The sequence below is a fragment of the Rattus norvegicus genome, chromosome 12 (genome assembly GCF_021556685.1).
Source record: "Rattus norvegicus strain SHRSP/BbbUtx chromosome 12, alternate assembly SHRSP_T2T, whole genome shotgun sequence".
Taxonomy (NCBI): Eukaryota; Metazoa; Chordata; class Mammalia; order Rodentia; family Muridae; genus Rattus; species Rattus norvegicus.
Window position 1 is genome coordinate 47,655,527 of NC_141545.1, and position 23,412 is coordinate 47,678,938.

At 50.3% G+C, this 23,412-nt stretch overlaps 1 protein-coding gene across 20 annotated transcripts in view; it reads right to left on the reverse strand.

The window, feature by feature from the left end:
• Cit (citron rho-interacting serine/threonine kinase) overlaps nucleotides 1-23,412 on the reverse strand; it is a 162,932-nt gene that overhangs the window by 13,506 nt on the left and 126,014 nt on the right. For 6 of the 20 annotated variants that reach the window (XM_087579450.1, XM_087579448.1, XM_087579444.1 and 3 more), the window contains 15 exons: nucleotides 21,561-21,665; nucleotides 16,001-16,141; nucleotides 15,570-15,677; nucleotides 13,626-13,743; nucleotides 13,178-13,342; nucleotides 9,965-10,102; nucleotides 9,450-9,630; nucleotides 9,219-9,310; nucleotides 8,002-8,106; nucleotides 7,604-7,773; nucleotides 6,827-6,871; nucleotides 6,343-6,423; nucleotides 6,059-6,194; nucleotides 4,122-4,261; nucleotides 963-1,055 (listed from right to left, as the gene is read on the reverse strand). In XM_087579450.1, the coding sequence (XP_087435576.1) occupies nucleotides 963-1,055; nucleotides 4,122-4,261; nucleotides 6,059-6,194; nucleotides 6,343-6,423; nucleotides 6,827-6,871; nucleotides 7,604-7,773; nucleotides 8,002-8,106; nucleotides 9,219-9,310; nucleotides 9,450-9,630; nucleotides 9,965-10,102; nucleotides 13,178-13,342; nucleotides 13,626-13,743; nucleotides 15,570-15,677; nucleotides 16,001-16,141; nucleotides 21,561-21,665 (1,818 nt within the window). 20 annotated transcript variants of the gene reach the window in all.

A 23,412-nucleotide genomic window follows, 5' to 3' on the forward strand; every position in this document is an offset into this window, starting at 1 on the left:
AGCCAAAGGTTCAAGCTTTTTTCACTGTCACAGAAAATGTAACATCGGTTGCATACTAAGGAAACAGACATGGATGCTACCGTGAGGCGATAAGAAAAGCCAAAGGTGGGGGCTGGGGATTTAGCTCAGTGGTAGAGCGCTTACCTAGGAAGCGCAAGGCCCTGGGTTCGATCCCCAGCTCCGAAAAAAAGAACCAAAAAAAAAAAAAAAAAAAAAGAAAAGCCAAAGGTAGATTCAGCCTTAGATGGGGAAGGCAGGTCTTTTCCCATCTTTGCTACTCGACTTGCTTATCAGAACCCTGAAGGGGCCAGCTCGGTCCGATACACGGCTGGGCGAGCAGCACTGGCTAAGGAGGCTACAGTGACAGCCGTTCACCAACAACCCGGACACATAGCTCATTTCCTTTTTCACTCTGGTATCAGCATGAACATGACCAGGCATGAGCCAGACTTATCACTACACAACACACTTAGTCTGGGGACAGCGGACGTGGTCTCCAGAAGCGAGGCAACGTTAAGGGTTGGAATGTTTCTCCTCCACACAGTGGTCATCCCCACAAAGCATTCTGTCCCGAGGAGAACCAGACTTTTGACCACAAGACAAAATGGAGCCAGTGCCGGCTTGTCCCTTATCACCAGAAACCTGCAGGCGCTGAGGGAGACAGACAGACACTGCCTGGGACTGTTAACCTCTAAGACAGCTGCTTTCTGTCAGCACAGAGGGGTATCTCCTCCATCCACCTTCAGAAAGCTGAGTCCATTGAGCAGACCCCAAACAGGAGTAAAGAAAGAGGGGACACTGTGGCTACCACAGGCTCTGGGATCTTCCAGGACAGGTCTCATGCTCTAGACAGACATAAACTTTCCTCAACAGGGCGCAGTGTGTGGCTGGACGGGGTGGGGGCGGGGCTGGACCCCGGGGCAGGGCTGGACCCCGGGACGGGGGCGGGGCTGGCGGCTTGCCTTGCGGATGCAGAACTTGCTGAGGTTGTCGTTGTAGCGCAGGATGACGACTTTGCTCGGCATGGCGGCACAGATGCAGAGGCTGTTCTCGATCTAGAAGGCCATGGGGGCAGGAAAGAGAACTGTGACCAGCATGAACTAACTAACACTCTGCACAGAACTAGACAGGGCTCAGCCTCAGCACCACAGACATCTTGGACCACTGTGCACTGGAGGACAACGGAGCATCGTGGCCCTGACCACCCTTTACTTGTGAAAATCAAAACTGTCTACACATTACCAGATGTCTCCTGGGGACAAAATCAGCCCTGGTTTGAGACTCACTGCCTTAGCTGGGACAAAGAGAAGGCCTAGGGACCTTGTGACATCTCACAGTTCAGATACACGTGCCTTTGGGAGGAGGCAGACTTTTTTGACATTACCCTGAGTAGGGGAGGACACGGTGACGCCAGGGAGTAAGGGGTAGGTACTAGGGAATTTTGTGAGGTAGTTCATCTCCACTGTCAACTCGGTGAGTTGGAACCCCTGAGGACATACCCCTGGGGCATGGTTAGGGCCTTTTCAGAGCAGATTATCACAGTCATGGCTTCTTAACTGGTGTTGTGATCAGATCTCCTGACATAACAATGAGTGGGAGGTGGGGTTAAACCTGGTTCTCAGTGAAAGGTGCAGCTCATGGCTGAAGTGAACACAGGTCGACAGGAGCTAAAGCGGGGGCAGGTGAGGGGTGGAGGGCATGGAGTGGGGGAGTGGAGAGAGACAAATGCACGCATGCCAGAGCTCAGCTTGATTTGCCCAGCCATACAATCTAGGACGCCCTGCTTAGGGGAAGGACTGGCCACAGCTAAGGTAAACCGCTCATACTGATTTCATAAGGTAACCCCCCAAAGTCCTATAGAGGGGCTCCTCTCCCAGGTGGTTCTAGATTGTCCAGCTAGCAACGAACAACAGCCGTTACAGGGTGGCCCTGCCATGGACAGAGATCCCATACTGAATACGGCTGGAAATGGGGGAGCCAGCATTCCTGTCTGCCTTCTGATACACAGGCATCTCAGAAACAGCCTCGAGTTCCAAGCTCTGGCGGCCAAGACTTCCTGCAGTGACAGACAGACTGACAGAACCTTGGAAAAGCTGAGCCAAATGCAGACAAGAACGAATACATTTGGGTGCAGGGGGAAAAGTTCTTCAGTTGGGTCCGTGGCTATGGAGTTCTACATGAAGATTCTGTTTCTACCTCCTACAGTCAGGATTTTATCTCCCACCACGACTGAAAAGAGACCCACTGCACATACGTCTGGAAGCTGAAGGCCTGGAGCTGAAGGCAGAGAGGAAAACACAGCAGACTGCTGGTGATGCTGCCTCTGGGGTTGGAGGGGCAGTGCGTGTAATACAGTACAAGGCTTTATAGTTTACGTGCACATTCTCATTGTTTTTAGTATTCCAAATAATTAAAAGGGGTGATTTATAACTTTTAAGTTATTTTTGGAAACTAATATGTACATTCCTAAGTAACTCATTGTTCATAGGAAGAACTTTAAAATCCGTGGGATGATGATAAACACACACCAACAGATACAGGGTGCAGCTAAAATAGTAGTCAGAGGACAATGCGTAGCCTTGAAAAAAAAAAACTCCACTATGGAAGTAGTGAGCTAGATAAGAAACTGGGAGGATAATGGGGGTGGGAGGAGTGAGGGAAATTAAATAAAAAGGCAAAGGCAGAAGATAATGACAGACAAAGCAACACTGTGACACAGATTCCAACAGGTGTGCATGTGTGTATGCCTATGCATACACCATGGTGCATGGATGAAGGTCAATGTATGACCTTCCCACCATCCACCCTGTTGAATGTGGAACACTCAGTCCTCTGAGTGAAAAGACCACCAAGGTCTTTCAAAGCAACACAAATCCCCTCTAACGAGATGAATGGGGGCGAAATGTAAGGCATTGGGCCAGCAAGATGGCTTAGCTGGTGAGTGCAGTCACAGCACAAGCAGGGTGAACTGATTCCACCCCTGGAACCCACATGGGGGTGAAATGAGAAGAACCCTACAGTACTAGGGGCTCTATCAGTGCTTGACTCAAGATTGGTGAGTCGGTACACACCTCTATTCGGGAAGCAGAGACTGGCAGGTCTCTAGCTCAAGTCCAGCCTGATCTAAATAGTCCAGGCCAGCCAAAGCTAGTGAGGCCCTGTCCTGAAACAAAAAAAAAAACACTTGGTTCTGATATCACCGGAAGTGTACACGTGTGTGTGTGTGTGTACACAGCTAGAAGTAAATACTCTTGGCCTTGTCAATTTTTAAAGGAGAAAGCCAATGACAGATCGATGTTTCTACGCTGAATTTTGGTAGGTTGAAAACCCAAGAAAACTGGCACTGGCAAGTTCTGGAAAGTAGTTTCTGCTGCGCCCTTGGCCCTCTACCACTGGCTCCTAACACTGCAGAACCGACCCATACAGAAAGGTCTTGGGCCAGGGCACAATAAACGTTCTGGAGGCTTTTGTCTTGGCGTGTCCTGTCCTGGCACCAGACACTGCCACACTAGTGCTATACATCATCTAGGGATGATGGAAGCAGGGAGAAGAGCACAAGACCCCACCAGCTGTGCACAGCAAAGAGGTTGGCAGCATCTTTGCATTTCGCCTTGTATAAGTGGTGGTTCTAGAGCCAGTCTCTGGCAGGTACCGAGGGACCAGCAAATAAATATAACCTAGAATTTGTGAGTTTCTGGTAATAAACACTCTCTCCAGGCGGACTGCCTTTTTTCTGGATTGTTTCTGTTTTGTTTGGAGACAGAGGCTCACAACACATCTGTAGCAGGCCTAGGACTCGCTCTGTACCCCAGGCTGACGTCGCACTCACAGACCTGCCTGCCTCTGCCTCCCGGGTGCTCATCACGTGTTCTCTCGGGCTCTGTGACCCTGGGTTTTACCAGCAGCGTCCGTGTTCCTCAGACATTTCCCTTTGACCCAAAGCCTGGGTCAATGCCTCACATCTACCCAAATTACGTCAGTACCAGAAGGAACCCAAGTGTTCGTAGGCCTTATTTTCAGGGTCGACTCAGCTGCGTTTGATAGGAAGGGGAGCAGGCCTGATCTCCAGAACATTCCATCAGCAAAAGACTGGAGGCAGGGGGTTGGGGGGAAGGGGTTACCTTGCCAGCAGCAAACAGGTGGCAGCCTTTGACGGCTTCAAATATGTTGGGGGAGACGTCAGGCTGGGCAGGAAGGTGTGACTGTGCCAACGACTGCTTCACCTTCTTCACGTCCACCAAACACAGAGCCCGCTCTTCCCCTGAGAGGAAAGGAAGAGCTGTGATCAGGGGTCCCAAAAATGAAGACAGCTGGTTTACCCGTGACCAAAAACCACAGGAGCCTCTGTGGACAAAGTAGGGGGTGCTCCTTATCCAAGATGAGGGGGACAGAAGGGCTTCTGAGTTTAGAATATCTGCGTATAAAACAAAATGCCTAGGGGATAGGACCCAAGTCTACACATGGAATTCCTTTGGGTCTGGTAAAGCTCTAAGGCCCACAGTTAATTCTATACCATGGTTTGGGGGACGGAGGAAGGGTCCTTTATTTTGCCTGAGACCCATCAAGTAAGATCCAGGAAGGAATTTTTCTGCCGGTGGTTCTGATACGACACCCATTTTGAGACTGGGTGGAAGGTTTTTGGATTTTCTATAAGGACACACTTAACCAGCACCCACGCTCAGTGTCTTAGCCCATGTTTTAGATCTGAAATGAAAGCCACTGATTTCCCAGTCTTAAGGTTCTTGGGGAATGCAAATAATTTTGCAGGAAAATAAAAACTAAAGAATTTCAAACATGCTCCCAGAACACGGGAGAAAGAATGTGTTGGGGATCGACAAAGGGGTCCAGATATTCAGATGTGTCTGTGGTGTGAGAGACAGAGGGGTGACGGCTGGTGCCTGTGATCCCAGCACTCAGGAGGTGCAGGCAGGAGGTAGGATGTTCAAGGCCATCCTCAGCTACATAGAGTCCAGGGCCAGCCTGGGACGCCTGCTTCAAAAATATAAGCAAGTAAACAAAGTCTGCCAGCGAGCAGTAAGGTTAAAAAGAAGATGCGTGCCATAGACATGTGACAGGACGGCCCGGCTCACGCGTGCCATAGACATGTGACAGGATGGCCAGGCTCACAGGCTGATGGACTGGGTTGCGGCTCATATCTACAATTAACTCAAATGGATAAAAAACAAAAAAATGCACAAAAGGGAAGACACGTAACAAAACGCTGGCGAGTATGAGGCAGAGGAAGGTCTGCCGTTCATCAACACAGGGAGGATCCTGTGGTAACCACATCCTGATCACATGCAGGGGGCTAGCTCTCGGGAGATCACAGCCCACGCTGGAGCTGGGGCAACTTGAACGAAGGGCCCGCCCAACCTGATCGGATATTCCCAGCATTCCTACACGTGGGAAAGAGAAGGATCAGGAGTCTGGGGCCAGCCTGGGTGACATGAAAGCCTATCTAAAACAGAAAAACAAAGTTTGACTTGACTCAGTCCGTGAGGCCTTGCAGTGTACAGACACGTAAAATTAAACACAGAAAGTGGTAGGCCCAGGGTCTAACGGGAGGTCTCAGGCCTCAGAAAGCAGCTCCCATGAGTTCGTGAGAGGTCTATAAAGGAGTAAGCCTTGACTATCCAGTGTTCCTGTGTGGTGATGACCTGCATGCTCCTGCATGAGGTCACGCCACCAGGGAGAACTTTTCAACAAGCGGGTGTGATGCCCTTTGGGATTTGGAACCTCCGGAGGGATCTGTGGGGTAAATAAACCTCTTTTCTTCCTCAGAAGCCTGGTTATAGCAACGAGAGCTAATCCAGCACTCTGCCTGCGGCAGAATGGCATAGAGTCCTTTCAGGGTGTCAGGCTGGTAAACTGCACAGGGAACCAAATGTGGGCAAAGGCCCATCAGCTGCGGCTTGGCATCAGCAGAGACACAGAAAAGGGACGGTGCTGCTCCAGCCTGCTGCCAGGAGGCTGCTTCTGCGCAGCTCCTGCATGCAGCTCCGCTCTCCAAGTGCTGCCCACAAAAGCCAGCAAAGAGGTTGCACGCTGGGCCTCCCACCTGCTATCATGAGCAGCTTCTCCAGGTCCTTGATGATGTAAATCTGGAAGACTGCTCCGATTCCTGGGATGTGGGTTAAGGAGTTTTTCAAGACGTTCAGCGCATAGAGGCCCTCCTCGGTGCCCACCAGCACCACCTGCGAGGGCAAGGTCCAGAGACAGAGCATAAGCAGACACCGCAATAACCCCGTGCTCACCAGCAATAAAGCTACCCTGCCCCCACCCTGACCGTGCGTGACTGCAGCCAGCTGCTGGCCGACCGTGCCCGGTGCCCAGGCAACGTACCTGGTCGCTGAAGGGCAGGGTACAGTTCATGTCAAGCCGGTCGTCACCTTCCAGCTTCAGCAGAGAGTTTCCAAGTAATTTCTTTCCATATGTGAAAGAAAACAGAAAAGATGAGGCAGGGTGAGTTCACACTGTCTATGGCCATGCTGTCCAGAGGGACAGTAACCTCAAGTCAAGCTTACACGCCAAGCCAAGTGCTCGGCCACAGAGCCGTGACCCAGGCACTGGCCACATCCCTTGACTGAAACCCCAGGTCATTGTTAATGGCTTATCTTGGGCAGCCCTTAATTAGCTTTGGGGTTATGGCTTTGTGCGGACACACACAGGTGGGTGACATAGGCACAGAAAGCGACTCTGTGACAGGAAATGGTAAGATAGGGTACAGAGGGTTAACGAGCTGTTAGGAAGCCCCTTCCCCACCTCAGCTGCAGCAAGAACACAGAGTGCAGGCGTCCTCGCAAGCTGAGCCTCTAGTTCTCTTTACCTCAACCCACACGGGCAGACGCTCACAAGAAGTACAGTCCCATGCCTATTGGGACACATTAACAGACATTTCAGAGAGAGGCTCATGTGTGGGACAGGACAGTTTTTCAGGAGGCTCACAGTTAAGAATGTGAAAAGCACTGCTTGGGGGTTGGGGATTTAGCTCAGTGGTAGAGCGCTTGCCTAGGAAGCGCAAGGCCCTGGGTTCGGTCCCCAGCTCCGAAAAAATGAACCAAAAAAAAAAAAAAAAAAAAAAAGAAAGAAAAGCACTGCTTGGTCTTCAGAGGGGCAAATACCAGTGAGCAAAGAGCCCAGCCTGCACCCAGGAGTGTCTAGGAGGAGCCGTGCCCATCAGCACGGCGAATCTGCAACATCTTAGGGACAGCTGGGATTTCAGACCTGCCTACAGACAGCAGATGCTGCAGAGGCAGCTGGACAGACTGCGTGCAGCTTCTGGGAGCGCAGGTGCTCACTGGCACACTGACAGTGTCTGCTTCCGGGTTTCCAGTCAAAGTGCTTAGAACTCAAGGACCTCAGGGAGGAAACGGGGGTGGAGGGCTTCCTTACAAACTCTTGGCTGCTTTGAGGCTGCTCCAGGCAGACACTGGAGCTTCCCCTGTTCTGCACCACAAAGGGAGGCATGACCTTGGCTTCGGCCATCAGCTCCCAGACAGAGCAAGTGGGGACCCTGCCGGGCAGGGCCCCAACCTTATGGTCAGCGCCCACAGCCACTCACCCTACAGAGAAACCCCGACCCACATCGTGGTCACATACTCACAGCATCGGCCTCTGCCTTTTCCCTAGAAACTCTCCCACCTGCGACGACAGACTCTAGGGCTGTGACCCAGCGCTGCTTGTCAGGAAAGCTGGGTGCCAGCAGGTAGAGGGTTCTCCCAGGCCAGCAGGTGGTATGCGGATGGGACTCCATCTTCAGTATGTATGGGACATCTACAAGATTCCAGAGAGCACGAGATTGGCCATGGATGCTCCCCATCCCACCCCCCAACAGGGATGACTATTGTCACTGTATCAGAATCCCACCAGGCCCTGCAGCCTGGACTCCTGGACAGAGGCGGTCCTCCTTGGCACAGCAAAGTGCCACATCCCCATCCTGCTCCTCTCAATTTGTCAACCCCAGCCCGCCTCCTGGGCGGGGCTCTTCTGGATCCCACTCACCTGCTTTGGCTGTATTTGCAAGTTCAGAAGCACCAACGGCACCATGAATAGATACATCCCCGTCGGGAAGGCACAGCTCAAATTCTTCCACCGGCCTCTGTCCAGCTTGGTGTGAAGAGGAAGGTTGGAAAGAAAAACAAAAGAACAGGACCAAGAACGAGAGAAGAGGGAAGAGAGGGAGGAGGGGAGAGGAAGGGAGGGGAGAGGAAAGGAGAGGAGGAGATGAGAGAGAGGAGGGGAGGAGATGAGAGGAGAGCAGAGGAGAGGAGGGGAGAGGAGGGGAGAGGAGAGGAGGGGAGAGCAGAGGAGGGAAGAACAGAGGAGGGGAGAGGAGGGAAGAGCAGAGGAGGGGAGGGGAGAGCAGAGGAGGGGAGAGGGGGGGGAGAGGAGAGGAGGGGAGGGGAGAGGAGGGGAGAGAAGAGGAGGGGAGAGAAGAGGAGGGGAGAGGAGAGGAGGGGAGAGCAGAGGAGGGAAGAGCAGAGGAGGGGAGAGCAGAGGAGGGGAGAGGAGAGGAGGGGAGAGGAGAGGAGGGGAGAGGAGAGGAAGGGAGAGGAGAGGAGGGGAGGGGAGAGGAGGGAAGAGCAGAGGAGGGGAAAGGAGAGCAGAGGAGGGGAGAGGAGAGGAGGGGAGAGGAGAGGAGGGGAGAGGAGAGGAAGGGAGAGGAGAGGAGGGGAGGGGAGAGGAGGGAAGAGCAGAGGAGGGGAAAGGAGAGCAGAGGAGGGGAGAGGAGAGCAGAGGAGGGGAGAGGAGAACAGAGCAGAGGAGGGGAGAGGAGAGCAGAGCAGAGGAGGGGAGAGGAGAGCAGAACAGAGGAGGGGAGAGGCATGTAAAGAGCCGCACAAGGACAAAGAACAGAATGAGGTGCAGACAAGGCAGAGGGGGAAGATAAAAAAAAAATAAAGTGTGTCAGATGAAGGGCACAGTCAGCTTTCTGACGCCGCTGCGGATTTGTGTGCTAGTTGACTGAGGCGGAAGCTCTCTGGTGTGTTAGCAGGTGGGGTCTTCGGGGCAGCACCCTGCGGGTCCTTCAAGGGGGAGACCTATAGATTGAGTACCGCACCAATAACCTTTAGAGAAGTCACCTGGCTTTTAACTTCGAAAAATGGGAGAGCAGAGAAGGCTTGAGAGGCAGACCAAAAAAACAAATCAATTAATTAATTAATAAATAAAATTGAACACCGAGAACAAAGCCTTCACCCCAGCACTGACTAGTTTACCTTCTCTGGCTTCGTTGTCATAGATGAGGACTTTTGAACCCTCTAAGACAATGTACTTTCTGTCCCAGCCTTGCTGTCCTCGTTTGTTATTCCTGGGGACAGAAAGGCAGACAGGGAAAATGTCAGAAGGGAGAAGCAAGTGGGAGGGGCCCTCAAAGACACTTCCCTGTAAGCCATGGGGAGTGGCCTGGGACCCTCCTGGACGGGCACAGGCCACCCTGAAGCAGGTACCTGGGCACTTTCATCCACCCTTCCAGGTGCAAGCTGCTGCTGGGCTCCTTGCTCTGGAGCCCCGGGGAGCTCACTTTGTCTCGGCAGAAGGCCTCGGTGAAGTGTGTGGCATATTCGGCAGGTAGGCCACAGGTGGCGGGCAAGCAGGTGGAACACTTGGGATGGCACATCACCTGACATTCTAGAGGAGAGCAACCAGGGATCTGAAGACAGGCAGCTGGGCGTCCAGCCAGCCCGAGCTCCCCTACGCCCAGTAGGACTGCAAGTGAAGCTGGGCACGCAAGCAACCCTGAGGCCAGGCCCCCACAGAGCTGTGCACAGGAACATGCTGACATGTTCACGACTTTGAAGCCAACTGGGAGACATTAGCCTGATACAGCGCCCTCCCTCCCACAGAAGGGAAAAGCTTTGGCGGTGAATATATTACACGACAGTTTAGAACATCGCCTCCACCTGACAGCTCTTCCAGATGGAGACATGGAGGTGCCCAGCAGACACACAACTGCAGCTCTTACCGAGACATTTGGATGCCTGGCGTCCAAAGTGCACAGTATCCAGACACACGGCGCACTTGGTGGCTCGCATATTCAGGCCCACGTTAAACCGGTGAGGAATGTTGTGGTGCATACGTTCTTTAAGACGCCGGCTGAACTCTGAAGGAAAAGAAAAATGGTCAGTGGAAAGTGAAGAGAGAATCAATCCAAGGGACGGGAGACGGCCTCCCTAGGATTGGCTCCGAGAAGCTATCGGGAATTCTCACAACGCGATACTTTGACTAGATATCTCCCCAAAGAGGAAAAACAGCCACAAAGAACCTGAAAAAAACGCTAGGTGTCATTAGGCTTTAGGGGAAATGCAGATTAAAACCACAGCAAGGTGCCGTGCCACTAAATGTCTAGAGTCTGAGAGATGGAAAAGCGAGGTTGAAGCAGACACAGGGAAACGACATTGTTTGCACTTTCCAAGGGGGTGGGAGGTGGAACAGCTACCTCAGGACCCAGGAGGACAGTTCCTCATACATAGCTATACATAGACTACGATACGTACATTATTCCAGCAATTTCCACTCCTAGCTCTATGCCCAAGAGGACAGAAAACGTACCAACCCACGAGAAAACTGCACACTGCTCACGGCGGCAACAGTGACTTACAGCAGCCAAGCAGCAGAAAAGGCTGGAGTGCCCCTCTGCAGCATAACGGCTAACATGTGCCACCCAAACGATGAAATATTACTCGGCCATGTAAAGAAAACAGTGGCGGGCTGGAGAGATGGCTCAGCGGTTAAGAGCACCCGACTGCTCTTCCAGAGGTCCTGAGTTCAATTCCCAGCAACCACATGGTGGCTCACAACCATCTGTAAGGAGACCCGATGCCCTCTTCTGGTGTGTCTGAAGACAGCTACAGTGTACTTATATATAATAAATGAATAAATAAAAAAAAAAAAAAAAAGAAAACAGTGGCACAGCGACGTGCTACAGTGTGGGTGGATCCCAAAGAACGCTGTGTTCTGGAGAATAAGCCAGTGGAGGACGGACGGCTGCCTGTAGTATGAGCCCAGGTATTGAGAGACCACGAATGGCAGGTCCAGACAGAGAAAGGAGATTAGCGGTCGCCAGAGGGAGAAATGCAGAACATCTGCTGACAGAAGCAGGGGTTGTTTGGTTTCCGGGTGCCCTACAGTCAGAGCAAGGGCCAGACCACACTGAGTACTCTGAAAACACCAAACTGCACATTTTCAGGAGGTGATTCACAGGGCATGTGAGGTGCATATCCTTTAAAACATGACCTGTAATTACTGGAGCTGTTGCGTGCGTACCTAGAGCTGTTTAAATCAGCAAGATGCCCTCTGTGGCCCAATGATACTTTATTTAAGAACATATTATTATTGGAAGAAGCTGACTGTATTGCAGCACCCCTGCCTGTGGGCATTTAAGGGCAGGCAGGGGTTACTGTTACCTGAGGCAGGTCTCAGTCTGCAGCCCTGGCTGGTGTGGGACTGATTCATTAGGTAGACCAGCCAGGCTGGCTGGAACTCACTAAGGTTTGCCTGTCTCTCCCTCTGCCTCCTGAATGCTGGGACCAAAGGTGTGCACAGCCAGCCCAGCCCTAATTACTTGTAAACGTTTAGTCATGGAATACAGATCTAATGCTTTTCACAGAATTCAGATTAAAGGTAGTAATTATGAGCTACAGAATTTGTTATTGAATTAGGAACTGACTCAAGAATTCTTTTACGTCCAGTTTTTTCATGAATAACCTTTTCTTCAAAACTTGTTACATCTGGAGAACTGAGTCTTACATTTCTATTCCTGCCTGCTAAATTAACAAGTTCCCCCCACCCCCATTTACTGGCTCTCCATTAACAGTAACCTGAAGGCAACTTTACACAGAGAGAAGCTCGGAATATATGCCAAGCCCAGCTCTGCTGGGGTCTCCTCACAATGCCACACCTTCCTCTCTCAGGAAGTTGACACAAATGCACAGCAATACCCAGAAGGTACGATACACACCAAGAGGGAGATGGGGAACCTCGGTGCCCAGAGATCTGCTCCAGGCCACCTGTCAGCAGACACCTGTCAGCAGACACCTGGCCAGGGATCGTTCTTGCCCATCTGGAAGACTTTTAGAGTTAAGCATTCTGACCAAAGTGTCCATAAACACAGCAACAAGACAGTGTCATCAAAATTTACAACCTGAGAAGGGTGACACTGAATCAGGCTGCTGAATGATCGATCGCTCTAAGATGCTCTCCTAAGGCTTCTCAAACTACCTTCCTTCCCATCCCATTCCCATCTCTGAGTGACACACTACTTTAGAGACCACAAAGGAAACCCTTGACACTGTCAGTGGTCACAGCAACTGGCCACCAGTGGGTCATATTTGAAGTGGCCCATAACCTTTCACCCACTGATTCATTTCCTAAGAATTCACCCGCCAGCCACCCCTAGAAGCACAGGGTGTCCTGTGAGGTGCTGTGGCAGCAAGGGCAGGTCTGGTTTGGTAGGGGACTCATATACCCACACATGGAATACTGCTAAGTTCTTTGCCAGAGGGAAGCACATCTAATGCACTCTTTCAAAGTATTTAAATAACACGGCGATAGCTTGCAGGGTACAGGTCAGTGAGTGTCAGTGAGATTTTTAAAGTGAACCTAAGAAACACAGGATAATATTCTCGGGTTCTCTGTGCAGCCCTGGCTGGCCCAAAGCCATCTCACAGCCATCTGCCGGTCACTGCCTCTTGAGTGCCGGGATTAAAGCTATGCACCACCAGACTGTTTCATGCTCTTGAAACACATTCTTTTTCTTTTTTATTTTTTTTTTTCGGAGCTGGGGACCGAACCCAGGGCCTTGTGGTTGCTAGGCAAGCGCTCTACCACTGAGCTAAATCCCCAACCCTTGAAACACATTCTTATCAGGTACGGGACTGAATATTAACACGAGCTACTGCTGGAAACGACAACGGCTGACTCTGGGTAGCAGACAGGGAAGGAGACTCTAGCCTCAGACTGGTGTCATCAGGACAGGCTTCCTGTGACTGCACTCGGGTTTACAGGAAGACGGACGCCCTGGTTCCCATGCTCTGTCTGGCTACATGGCTCCCTCTGCTACTCTGAGATGCTGGCTGGCATCATGCTCTTGAATTTCTCAGCCAAACAAACTTTTCTTTATAAGCTACCCAATTTCAGACGTTTTAACAGTAGAGAACGGACAGAGGCAAGAGCGTACCCTCTGGAGTTGACGCCTCCTTTCTGCGGCTGGATGGTGGGGCGAGCAGGCTCATGGCACTGGGCTGGTGCTCAGGCGACCGCACGATGGCGGACATGGCGATCTGCTGCCTCGCAGTGGCTGGCGTAGATGGGTGCGGGTGGTCCGTGGCTTTGCGGTGAGCAGCTGCGGAGACAACGGTTACAAAGCCTTCGGTTGGCTCAGCCACCTACTGCACCAGACTAAGAAGGTTGCCCATGGCTGTCTTTCAAGAACCCAAGACCAAAAGGGCAGTTGTGCTAACTCGGCGACACGGAGGAGGCTGCAAAACTTTCAGACTCAGGGCGCGCCTGAGATGAAAGAATGAAAGCCCGTGGCCCACAGAGATGCTGAGCTAGTCCTGGCCAATCTCACGGGGGATGGTCTTCCGCCTGCTCCATAGTTTTGAAGGCTTTCCGAGGGCTCCTACCTTCCTCCCGTGCGGACCGGAGTTCGATGCGGGTCTTCTGAAGGGCTTCCTCCAGCTCCGCACAGCGCGCTTTCTCCTTTTCCAGGGCGAGCTTCAGCTCATTGTACTGCAGAGGAACCTGTGTGGGCAAAGCAGGGTCCTCTTTCCGTCGACTAAATAAACCCTAGCAATGGAAACAGAGATATCTCCTAACTCCTAGAAACTGACACTGGACCCAGGCTAAAGGAGAAGCTGACACGGGAGGAGCAGGCCACCAAGGCCAGGCATATACTCACTGTAAGTGTGTTTGGGGGGAAATGGCAAATGAAGGGGAGGGGGGAGGGGAGGCTGAGCCTCAGCCCATTCCGGTCAGCTGTAAAAAAGAGCGGGTTCAGAGGTTTTCACCAAGAGGGTTAAAGATGCTGCAACTGCCACCACCTCTTCCTTTAGCATTCCCAAGACAGGAGAGCCATTTCCCGGGAGTCTTTGCCCCTCAAAAAATGGAATCAGGATGGATGGAGTATGGAGCTGGGAGAGGTGGTTATGGGTCAGAGGTCCATCTTGCCTTTGAACTTGTCTCGTGGTGCTTGGTGACAAGACATGGGGAGTGGGAGGGGGAGGGTTGTTTTTCTTTTTTAAAAAAGAAAGCAAAAATTGAAAACAAATGCTAAGATGATATCGAAACAAAGGGCTTACTAAAAAAAAAAAAATACCAACAGAAAGTTACTGTACACAGAAGAGTAAAAATGGAATTACGCGTCTGACAAAAGAAAAATCAATTAACAGGAAAACGAACGCAAAACATCCTAACATCAATGACACAACCAGACAATAGTCCGCTGCCAGAATAAAAAAAAAAAAAGGTTAAATATCATGAGCTTTAGCAAGAATATACGGTAACATGGTAAGTGTTAACCCTCCCGTGACCAGGAGTTAGTCAGACACAGCCTCAGGGAACTGTGTGCACTGTCTGAGCAGTAGACGTGACCAAAGGATCACAGAGGCCAACTGTGGGCATTGTTCCTCTGGTCCCTTCCTCTGGCTATTCTAGGTCATCAGGTCCGTCCTTTCCCTTAACACTGCTGCCGTGATTGCCACAGTGTGCTAAGACCCTGGGAAGGAAACTGCCAAGCCCTCAGAGACCTTCCTGGCGCTCAGATTGATTGGCCTGTGCTAGGACGAGAGCTACAGCAGTTGGGGAGCCCTCAGGCTGGGCTTATGGAAAGCCATCTCCTCACAGGGACCCTCTTAGGACCTGGTCACTCCACACTGGGGCTGAGCCTAGGGCCTCCTGTCACAGCTGGCCTTTCATCTAGGGTTTCACCCCATTGTTACGGTTTAAGGCGGAGTGCAGCGCTGGTGAAGACAGCTGTCTAGTCACATTTTAAGCAGGCCATTTCAACTTCCTGCATCTGTGAGCCACTTAACTGCACGGGACTATGGGAGCGCGCACCTACAGTCCCAGTGCTCCAAAGGCAAAACCATTATGGGTTTTAGGTCCAGCCTGAACTGCATTGCAAAATTCTGTCTTGAAAAGGATCAAAGCATAAAGCTAACTAAAAGCACTGGATTAGATCAACCCCGAGTACTTCCTGGAGACCCACGGAGGTGACACATGCCAAAGAGTCCCAGGCATGTGACCTGCTAAACTCTCAGACACACGTGACCTGACCCACGTGAGAGACCTAACATTCAACCTCTCCGTATAAGCCCATTCCCTCAGCAGATGACGCCCTGCCCGATCCCAGCTTCCCCACAGGAGTGAAAGCAGTTTTATCTGTCGGTCTTGATCAATGGTCCCGTGATAAAGGCCGTTCCGGTTATGCTCTGATAGAGTTCAACCCAGAACAAACAAAAACGCATGCTTCTCTTCTGTTTCCATGGTTATTTATCACAGTGGCATCTACCGATTCGTGGGTTGTGGAGCTAGCTCACCCGCTCCTACTGTTGAGCGCCAAAACTCACCTTTTTCTTTTTAGCGGGCTGGTCCATTTTGGCTTGCAGGAAATCAATGAGTTTGGTTTGTTGAGAAATAGTGCCTTCCATTTTCACCTTCTCGTGTGAGTAGAGAACCTAAAATCCACAGGAACAAGGATGGCCTCAGAGGCTGCTGGAAGCATTATGTTTGGATTTGGTGTTATAAGGACATGAACAGTCAAGTAGGAAATGCAAGAAAAACAAAACCACCATGAGGCCAGCAAGATGGCACTCTGGGTCATGGTGGCTGCCATCATTAAATGGTGGAGAAACACAGGCAGCAAGCAACCAAAGGACACTAACAATCGAAAAGAAGTGTGCAGGGGTTTGGGGGAATGGGGTGGGGGGGGGGGGTAGGGGAAATGGGAGGGGGCAGGAGCGGGCATCGGCTGTCCACAGCGCCCCCTGCTGGCCCTCACCTGAATGTTTTCCAGCTGATATTCCAGGTCGCTCCTTTCGGTCTTCAGCAGATCCGCCCGGTCCAGCGCCTCCTGCAGCCCTTGCGTCAGTCTGAAGATGTGGTTCTTCTGCAGGTCCATCTGCTGCTGCAACTTGGCTTGCTGGTGAGATGGAAGGAATGGCAAGAGGCTTGACGCCGCACAAGGTACAGCCCGCTCCCACCCTGGTTCCCATTCCCCAACAGACTTCCGGTATGACACAGGAAGTTCCTTTGTGAAAGCAACTCCTTCCAGAATTTGCTGGCTGTTTTCTCTTCCAAGAGAGGAGGGCACAGCTGAAAAAGATTTTTAGGAACCCCCAAAGGCTACATGCCTGTAATCTCACACTGCAAGGTAGCAGAACTCCGGGACCACTCATTCTGTGTTACAAAGGCAGCCATTTTGGCACCTCAGAGCACAGTCCAGAGCTGACAGCGAAGCAGCTCAAATCAGTTCCATTTGTCCCACTCGGGGGTGTCTAGGACCTCAGTGGGTGATCAGAAAAGCCACTGACAAGGCTGTGTGGTGTGCACAAAAGATAAGCCACATCAGCTGTAACTTGAGGGTTGCCCCTGAGTATATAAACAGCCACAATTTAGAAGATACATTTCTACAGTGTAGGGAGGAAGGAAGAAGAATCTAGCTATACAACAGGAGCTGCTAAAACCCACTAGGGGAAATCAGTTTCATATATTGGAGAGAGTTTGTGTTGAAGAATCTAATTAAAATGTAAGTCAAAACGTGCTTCATCCGGGGAGACCCTGCTTGATTTCATGTACCCTCGGGTTATATTGTAACCATAGCTACTGCGGCCCCAGAACATCTTCCCCCGGTGGGCTAGACTCTGCAGACTACGGGAAAGCAAGGTAAGAAAGCAAAATAAACGTCACCGTGGGTGCTTTCAGACAGCCCAAGGCTGACACCCCAGTCCCCAACCCCAACACAATGAGAGACACAGTGGCCCCAGAGCTGGCTGGTCCCCACCTTCTTACTTCCCTGATTTCTGCCTATGTCTTGCTCCCCATTCCTCTGGTGATGACTAGCAGAGGCATCGAGCTAGACCCTGCGATCGTCTAGATCCTGGCTTAGATCCTGACTTCATCACAGACACCCTGCCCTGCCTCCTTCTTCCCTAGTGGGTGTAAGACCCTGCCTCCCTGGGTAACAAACTCCACACAGTGTCTGTCACACAGTAAGTGCTCACATAGATGGTGGTAGTCTCTGTGTCTGTCCTTATGTCTGTCCTTCTTCCTTCTCTCCTTCTAATTCAGTCCTTTCCTCCCAGCCCAGCTGCATTTAGCACGTGAGATGGCTAAACTCAATTCTCTGCTTTGGGAAGGACACCCGTGTTTGAGTGTCTTTGAGATGAATTCCTGGGGCAGTTAGATCTTAGGTGCTCCAGCCTGGTGGGCCTTCAAAGGAGTCACAGTATGACATTGGAAGCCTGGGGAGAGGGCTAAGTGACAGGAAGTGTGGTCTGCTTGGAAGATGCACATCCCTGGGGGCTGTGTCTTGTCCTGAGCCCTCTCCTACCTCCTGCTCTCCACTTCTTGGCTGCCATGGTGTCCATGGCTCCACTCCTCCAAACCCTCCCCACAAAGATGGATGGTTCTTCTGAAGCTGTGAGCGAAAATAAACACCTCCTCCTGCAAGTTGTCTCAGTCAGGTGTCTGTCCCAACAGGGAGGGAAGTCACTCCTGAGGTGCGTAGCTTAGAATTCTAAAATAAACTGACGTCTGTATTTAAACAAAAGGAAGAGAAGAAACCAGTTAAGATGCTGCCCTAAAGGGTGGTTTTGGTCCGTAAAGTCCCAAGTGATTCCCTTACTTAGATTTCTCCACTGTTCTTAGGACATTAATTAGCAAGCAGGAACCAAGGGAACCATGTCACGGGCACAAATGATTCACCTGGTGACAGCTGGGCCAAAAATATTTCTCTAGACTAAACACAGTGATCCTCCATTGGCCCACCAGGAAATGGGTTGTTTACTTAGTATAATAAAAGCCAGGGGAGAGGGATCCTTGTCCTCTGTGGAATATTTTTCAAAGCCATTTATCCACTGCCCAGAGAGAAGCAAAGCGGGCTGTGCTTGTGGGCCAGAGCTCCCCTGGGAGGTGGACCTTGGTGACCTGCTTAGACCTGTCCAAGCACTTTATGAGAGTGGCAGGGAGCTGGGAGGGTGACGCGGGCAGCTGGTGACAGAACTGGAGCATGAGCAGGGAGCAGGAAGGATGGGTCGAAGGAAGCAAAGAAGAAACAGTTTGGTAGGGCAGCATTTCAAAACCATCAACTAAGTATGGGCGTGAAGATGTCTGAGAACATACTTTGCGGATGGATAGGTGTAATTTCATAGGTTAAGAGGACTCAATGGCGTGGTCACTCAGACTGTCAGTACTTGCTGAGCTAAAGGGAGAGGTGGAAATCCCCCACTGCAGAAAGAGCACATGCAGACTGTACTAGCACCATGCACGAGACAGGAAAGAACACAGGTGTCCCATAGGGTTCCTGCAAGAACAACACAGATTCAAGCACGGTACTAAGACACCAGGCGAGCAGTAACTGTGTTAGTGATGGACATTTGTTGTACGTGTGTGTGCATGCGTGCACACGCGCATTTTGACTTGTTGGCTTTTGTTTTGTGTGTTGGACTTTTATTTTATCTTTTATACTGTTGGGGGTTGAACCCCAGCCCTTGTTCAATTAACAACTAATTAATTAATAATTAGTTGCCTAACTAATTAATTGCCTTAGGCAATTAACAACTCTGCCAGTAAAGTCGCATTCCAGTACATAGCTTGGGGCTGGAAAGACAGCTCAGTGGAGCTCTTCCAGAGGCATGGAGCTCTATTCCCAGCATCCACGTCAGGAGCTCACCACTGCCCATAACTCCAGGTTCAGGGGAATCCAATGTCCTCTCTGGCTCCCATAGGCACCCGCACATATATGGACAGGCACAAACACATAAATAAAAATAAAAGCCAACTTGACTACTAATATTAATTCCTGATACAACAGTAGCTTCAAAGTACTTGGCAGCTGTAGGCTTTTCGAAGTAAAGGCTTGTCTAGGAATTGAGGGTTGCTGGACACTAGGGAAGTGATGTCTCCGGTTCCCTGCAGCTGCCCTGGTAGTGGAAGGGACCTTCCTCCCTGTGTGGGACACGAACCAATGGGCGGAGGGACACTCGTCTCCGGAATGACTTCCCAAGGGCTGAGGTGGGAGAAAGAACCACTGTAAGGTCCATTCGGAAAGTCGGCCTGAGAGGAATTTGGGTTGGCTGACATTAAAAGTTCCAAGTCTGTCTCTTTTCAGTCTCTGACCCCTGAGGACAACCCTTTGGTTGTGGCCAAACTTATGAAGCACATACCACAACCCAGGATCGCAACCGTCCTAGCTGGTAAGGGTTAATCTCTTTTTTTGCCTTATAATGGTTTCTGATGATGTGTGAGTTCCATTTCAGATCATTGCTGTCCAGATGTCTATTCAAACATCTATCCGGAATGTTCTCAGCCCCCGAGAAGGTGGGGCTGAGTCAGGCTTCAGCACGCTATTCCTGTCTTTGCCACTGAGTCACCATTTAACCTTGGACCAAGCTCGGAGCTGCGGGGCCAGCTTACCCTCTGCAGATGGGAAATAGGACATTCAGGAGCCTCGATTATGTCTGCCCTGCTTCTGTTTCCGGCATGTGCCTAATGGAGGAACATTGCCTATTCATCCCAGAGAAAGGACCACCTGGTAGATTGATGGGTTCTATTACAGGTTAAGCACTCCCAGTATCGAAAGCCCAAGTTGGAAATGCTCCCAAACCCAAAACTTCTTGAGTAGAGAATGCCACAACTGAGCTCATGTGATGGTCACGGTCAAAATGTGGGCTGTTAGAAACACTAGACAAAGACTTGGGGTACAGCTCAGGGCTACAGCATGCATCAGGCCCTGGGTTGAAGCCCCAGAACCACATGCAAACACAGTCTAACAGCACTGCCAGTCTTTGTGTGCATGATGCATACGATGTAAGAGAATCTCGTGTTTATACTTGGGTCCTATCCCCAAGAGATCTTTGAAATGCCAGTACTTCTAAGATCCAAAATACTTTCAGCTCCAAGTATTTTAGTAGGGAATAGTCAACCCAGGATACAGCAAATTTCATTATATCTGAAGAATTCCATTCATATGTGTTTGCATGTATGAAATTTATTTTTAACTTTTGGTGACAAACTACACAACATAAGATTAATCACTTTAATGTTTCTTTTGCATTCTTTTCCTTTTGTTTCTTTCTCTTTTTTTTTAAACAATGCTAAGAAAAAACTGTCTCTTTCACACCAGACCATTTTAGCTATTTCCCTCCTCTGTGTGTAGGGGAGCTGGTTCTCTCCTTCCACCATGACCAGAGATTGCACTCGGGTCACCGGGTGGTAAGGAGCCATCTTGGTGGCTCCACCTTAACTCTGGGGCTGGGTGCTCATTGTCTCAGCTAAGCTGGAAGGCTCACTACAGAGTACCAAGGACTCTCTGGTCTTGGCCGCAGCAGCACTGGGGTCACAGACAAGCCACTGCACTGCCGTGGATCCCATCCCAGCAAGTGTGTCACCCCGTCTTGGCCATAGATGTATGTTCAGTGGTATTAAGAACATTCACATTGCTGCACACATGACACCACCACCCATCTCCTGAACTTCCCCAAGCGCCCAGCTGCATTTCAGTACAGCTAGAGAGCTAGAATGTCCGCAGGCTCTCAGGCTTTAAAGCAACACCTGTCCCCTGCCACTGCCCTCTCCAGGCTTCGAGGCTCCAGGCAGACACACACTTGCTCAGCCATCGCTCAGTGAGCTGGGTAAACACTTACCATGATGAACGTCGGTCTCAATGAAGTGTCACATCGGAAGACACAAGTCACAGGGAGATTGTCTAGCCTCCGAGAGACACTCTTTTACTGTCAAGCTTTCGAAAGTGTCATATGCTCCCCTTACTCTACCTCAAAAATTTTAGTTCCAAAATGTCTAATTTGACTCCAATCACCTGAGGACAGCATAACGAATTTCCTCTCTCAAAATCTTATGGGGGGCGGGGGAGGGGTGGTACTTAGGAGATGGCTCAGTGGGTAAAAATGACTTCCTGTGCAAGAAGGAATGCCTGAGTTGGAATTCCCACCATCCGCCCAAAATGCTGGTGTGGCTGTGGATGCCCGCCACCCCAGGGTGGGGGCAGAGGCTCCTGATCTCTTGAGCTCACTAGTCTAGTCAAAAGGCCCAGTTTCCATTTCAGTGAGAGGCTCTGTCTCATGGCAATGAGGTGGACAGCAATAGATAAGTCACCAACACGCTCGCTATGTCCTCTGCATGTGTAAGCACACAGGCGCATAACTCCCCACACACATGTAACACACACTCATGGGCGCGTGCATGTGCATATAACACGCATGTATGTGACACACCTGTGTAACACATATGTAACACATGTATGTAACAGGTGTGTGACACACATGTATGTAACACACACGCGCGCACACACACACACTATCGCTCAGGTGGTTTACACTCACCTCCTCCAGAAGCCTCTGTTTGAGCTCCCGCTCTGTCTCCAGTTTCTGCTGTAAGCTCCGGGCATTCATCTCAAGCATGGCGTGCTTCTTCTCCAGGTCGTTGAGCTGCACATTTGGGAACATTGGCCATGATGCTACATTTGGGGAGGTTGAGAGACTGCAGACTTTTTTGAGATGTCCCCAAACCTTCACACGTAAAGATACCAAAGTCTAAAAGTCACAGGCTTTCATTTGGGGTGGGGGGAGGTTCACGTGACAGACGTGAGGAAGGGCATCCCCGCTGTGTGACTGGAACAAGTTTTAAGAATGTGGCTGCTCAGTTCACCTGCCACACTTTGCCTGAGTTTAATTCAATAATCATATCCTTAGGGCTTCTTAGGAGTTAGAGCACTGCTGTGATGGGAAGATGGCCAACCCCTCCCAAGGATCTTATTTGGGCTAGAAAGGCAGAGAGGGTGGCTACCACAAGGCATGACCTCAAAGGACAGAGGCCTGTCGTGTTAGAAGAAAGGTTGGTGAAAGAGAAAACGGTCAGAAACGGGTAAGATAAGACAGAACTGCGATGTCTGGACAGAAGTCGGCTACTAAATACTATGCAAATATCCAACTAGAAAAACAGCATTAAACCCAGAAAGATTCATTTGTCTCCAGACAATAAATGTACTTCCCTCAAGTTATTAAAAAATTATTAAAGTTATTAAAAACCATAACCAGCTCGATTCTGAGTCAGGACTATCCTGGAGCGGTGAGCTACAGCCTCGAGGCCATGGCTCTGTTTCTGGTAAGAAAATAATCAGATGTCCATAAAGATGTATGCTCACCAACCATTTTCATATTCAAAAAAAGTTGGAAGAAGCACACACTTCCTGTGCAAAGGGAATGCTTAAATTAGGTGCCTGCTTGCGGTTTTGTTTTTTCAGAATTCTATGTTTAAAAAATATTTAATAAGTCAGGAAAAGCCTCTGATAACATGATTTTTTTTTTTAAAGGATGGAAGGTGTATAAATAGTAAAGGCCTAAAAAGGTGCGTGCACACATGCGTGTGTACACAAGAATGAGGAACAGAGGCTTAAGTCAGTCTACCACTCAAGGCCATTGTTACCAGTTCCTCTTCCACTTTCCCTGTACTTGTGTTGTTTCCCACAGTGGCCCTCAGTAATAACTTTTATAAACATATGATCGGTGTTATTTAAAAATGCAGCCTGCAGATCGCCTGTTTATGTGTACATGTGCGAGAAGGAATGTGTGCGTGTAACGTTTCTCTGGCATCTGTTGCTATCTGTCACTGTCAAGTGCTTGTTCTATGTTTTTTTTCCAGCTTTATTGGACAAAACCACCACACAGTGGTGCATCTGTGTAGAGCATCTTGGGGCCCGGGGCACAGACAGAAGACAAGCATCCTATCACGAGATGCTAAGGATGTGTGAGCATAGTTAGACCCTCCCACCTCTGGTCTGAATGCTCCCCCCAAATTCTTGTATTAGACACTTAATCTAAGTCAAGTGTAAGTGACATTTGGAAGTGGGGCCTCTGGGTGATATCAGTATTTTGTGGGATTGTAAGGGTGAGCCCCCCCCCCCAGAGGCATTAACCGCCTCCTCAGTGGAGTTGGACTCGCCATGCAGTATCAGTCACTATTCAGACACAGTAAGAGAGTTCTCAATGGTTGCCAGTACCATGGCCTGAGACTTTCCCAGCCTCTAGAGTTGTTAGCCAGACACTCTTCTTTACAAATTACCTTGTCTCAAGAACTTGGTTATAGTGACAGGAAATGAACTACACTAGACTCACCGAGAACATGGCGACCTATAATCACACTGAAAGAGACAGTCACTGTCACTGTGTTTTCTGA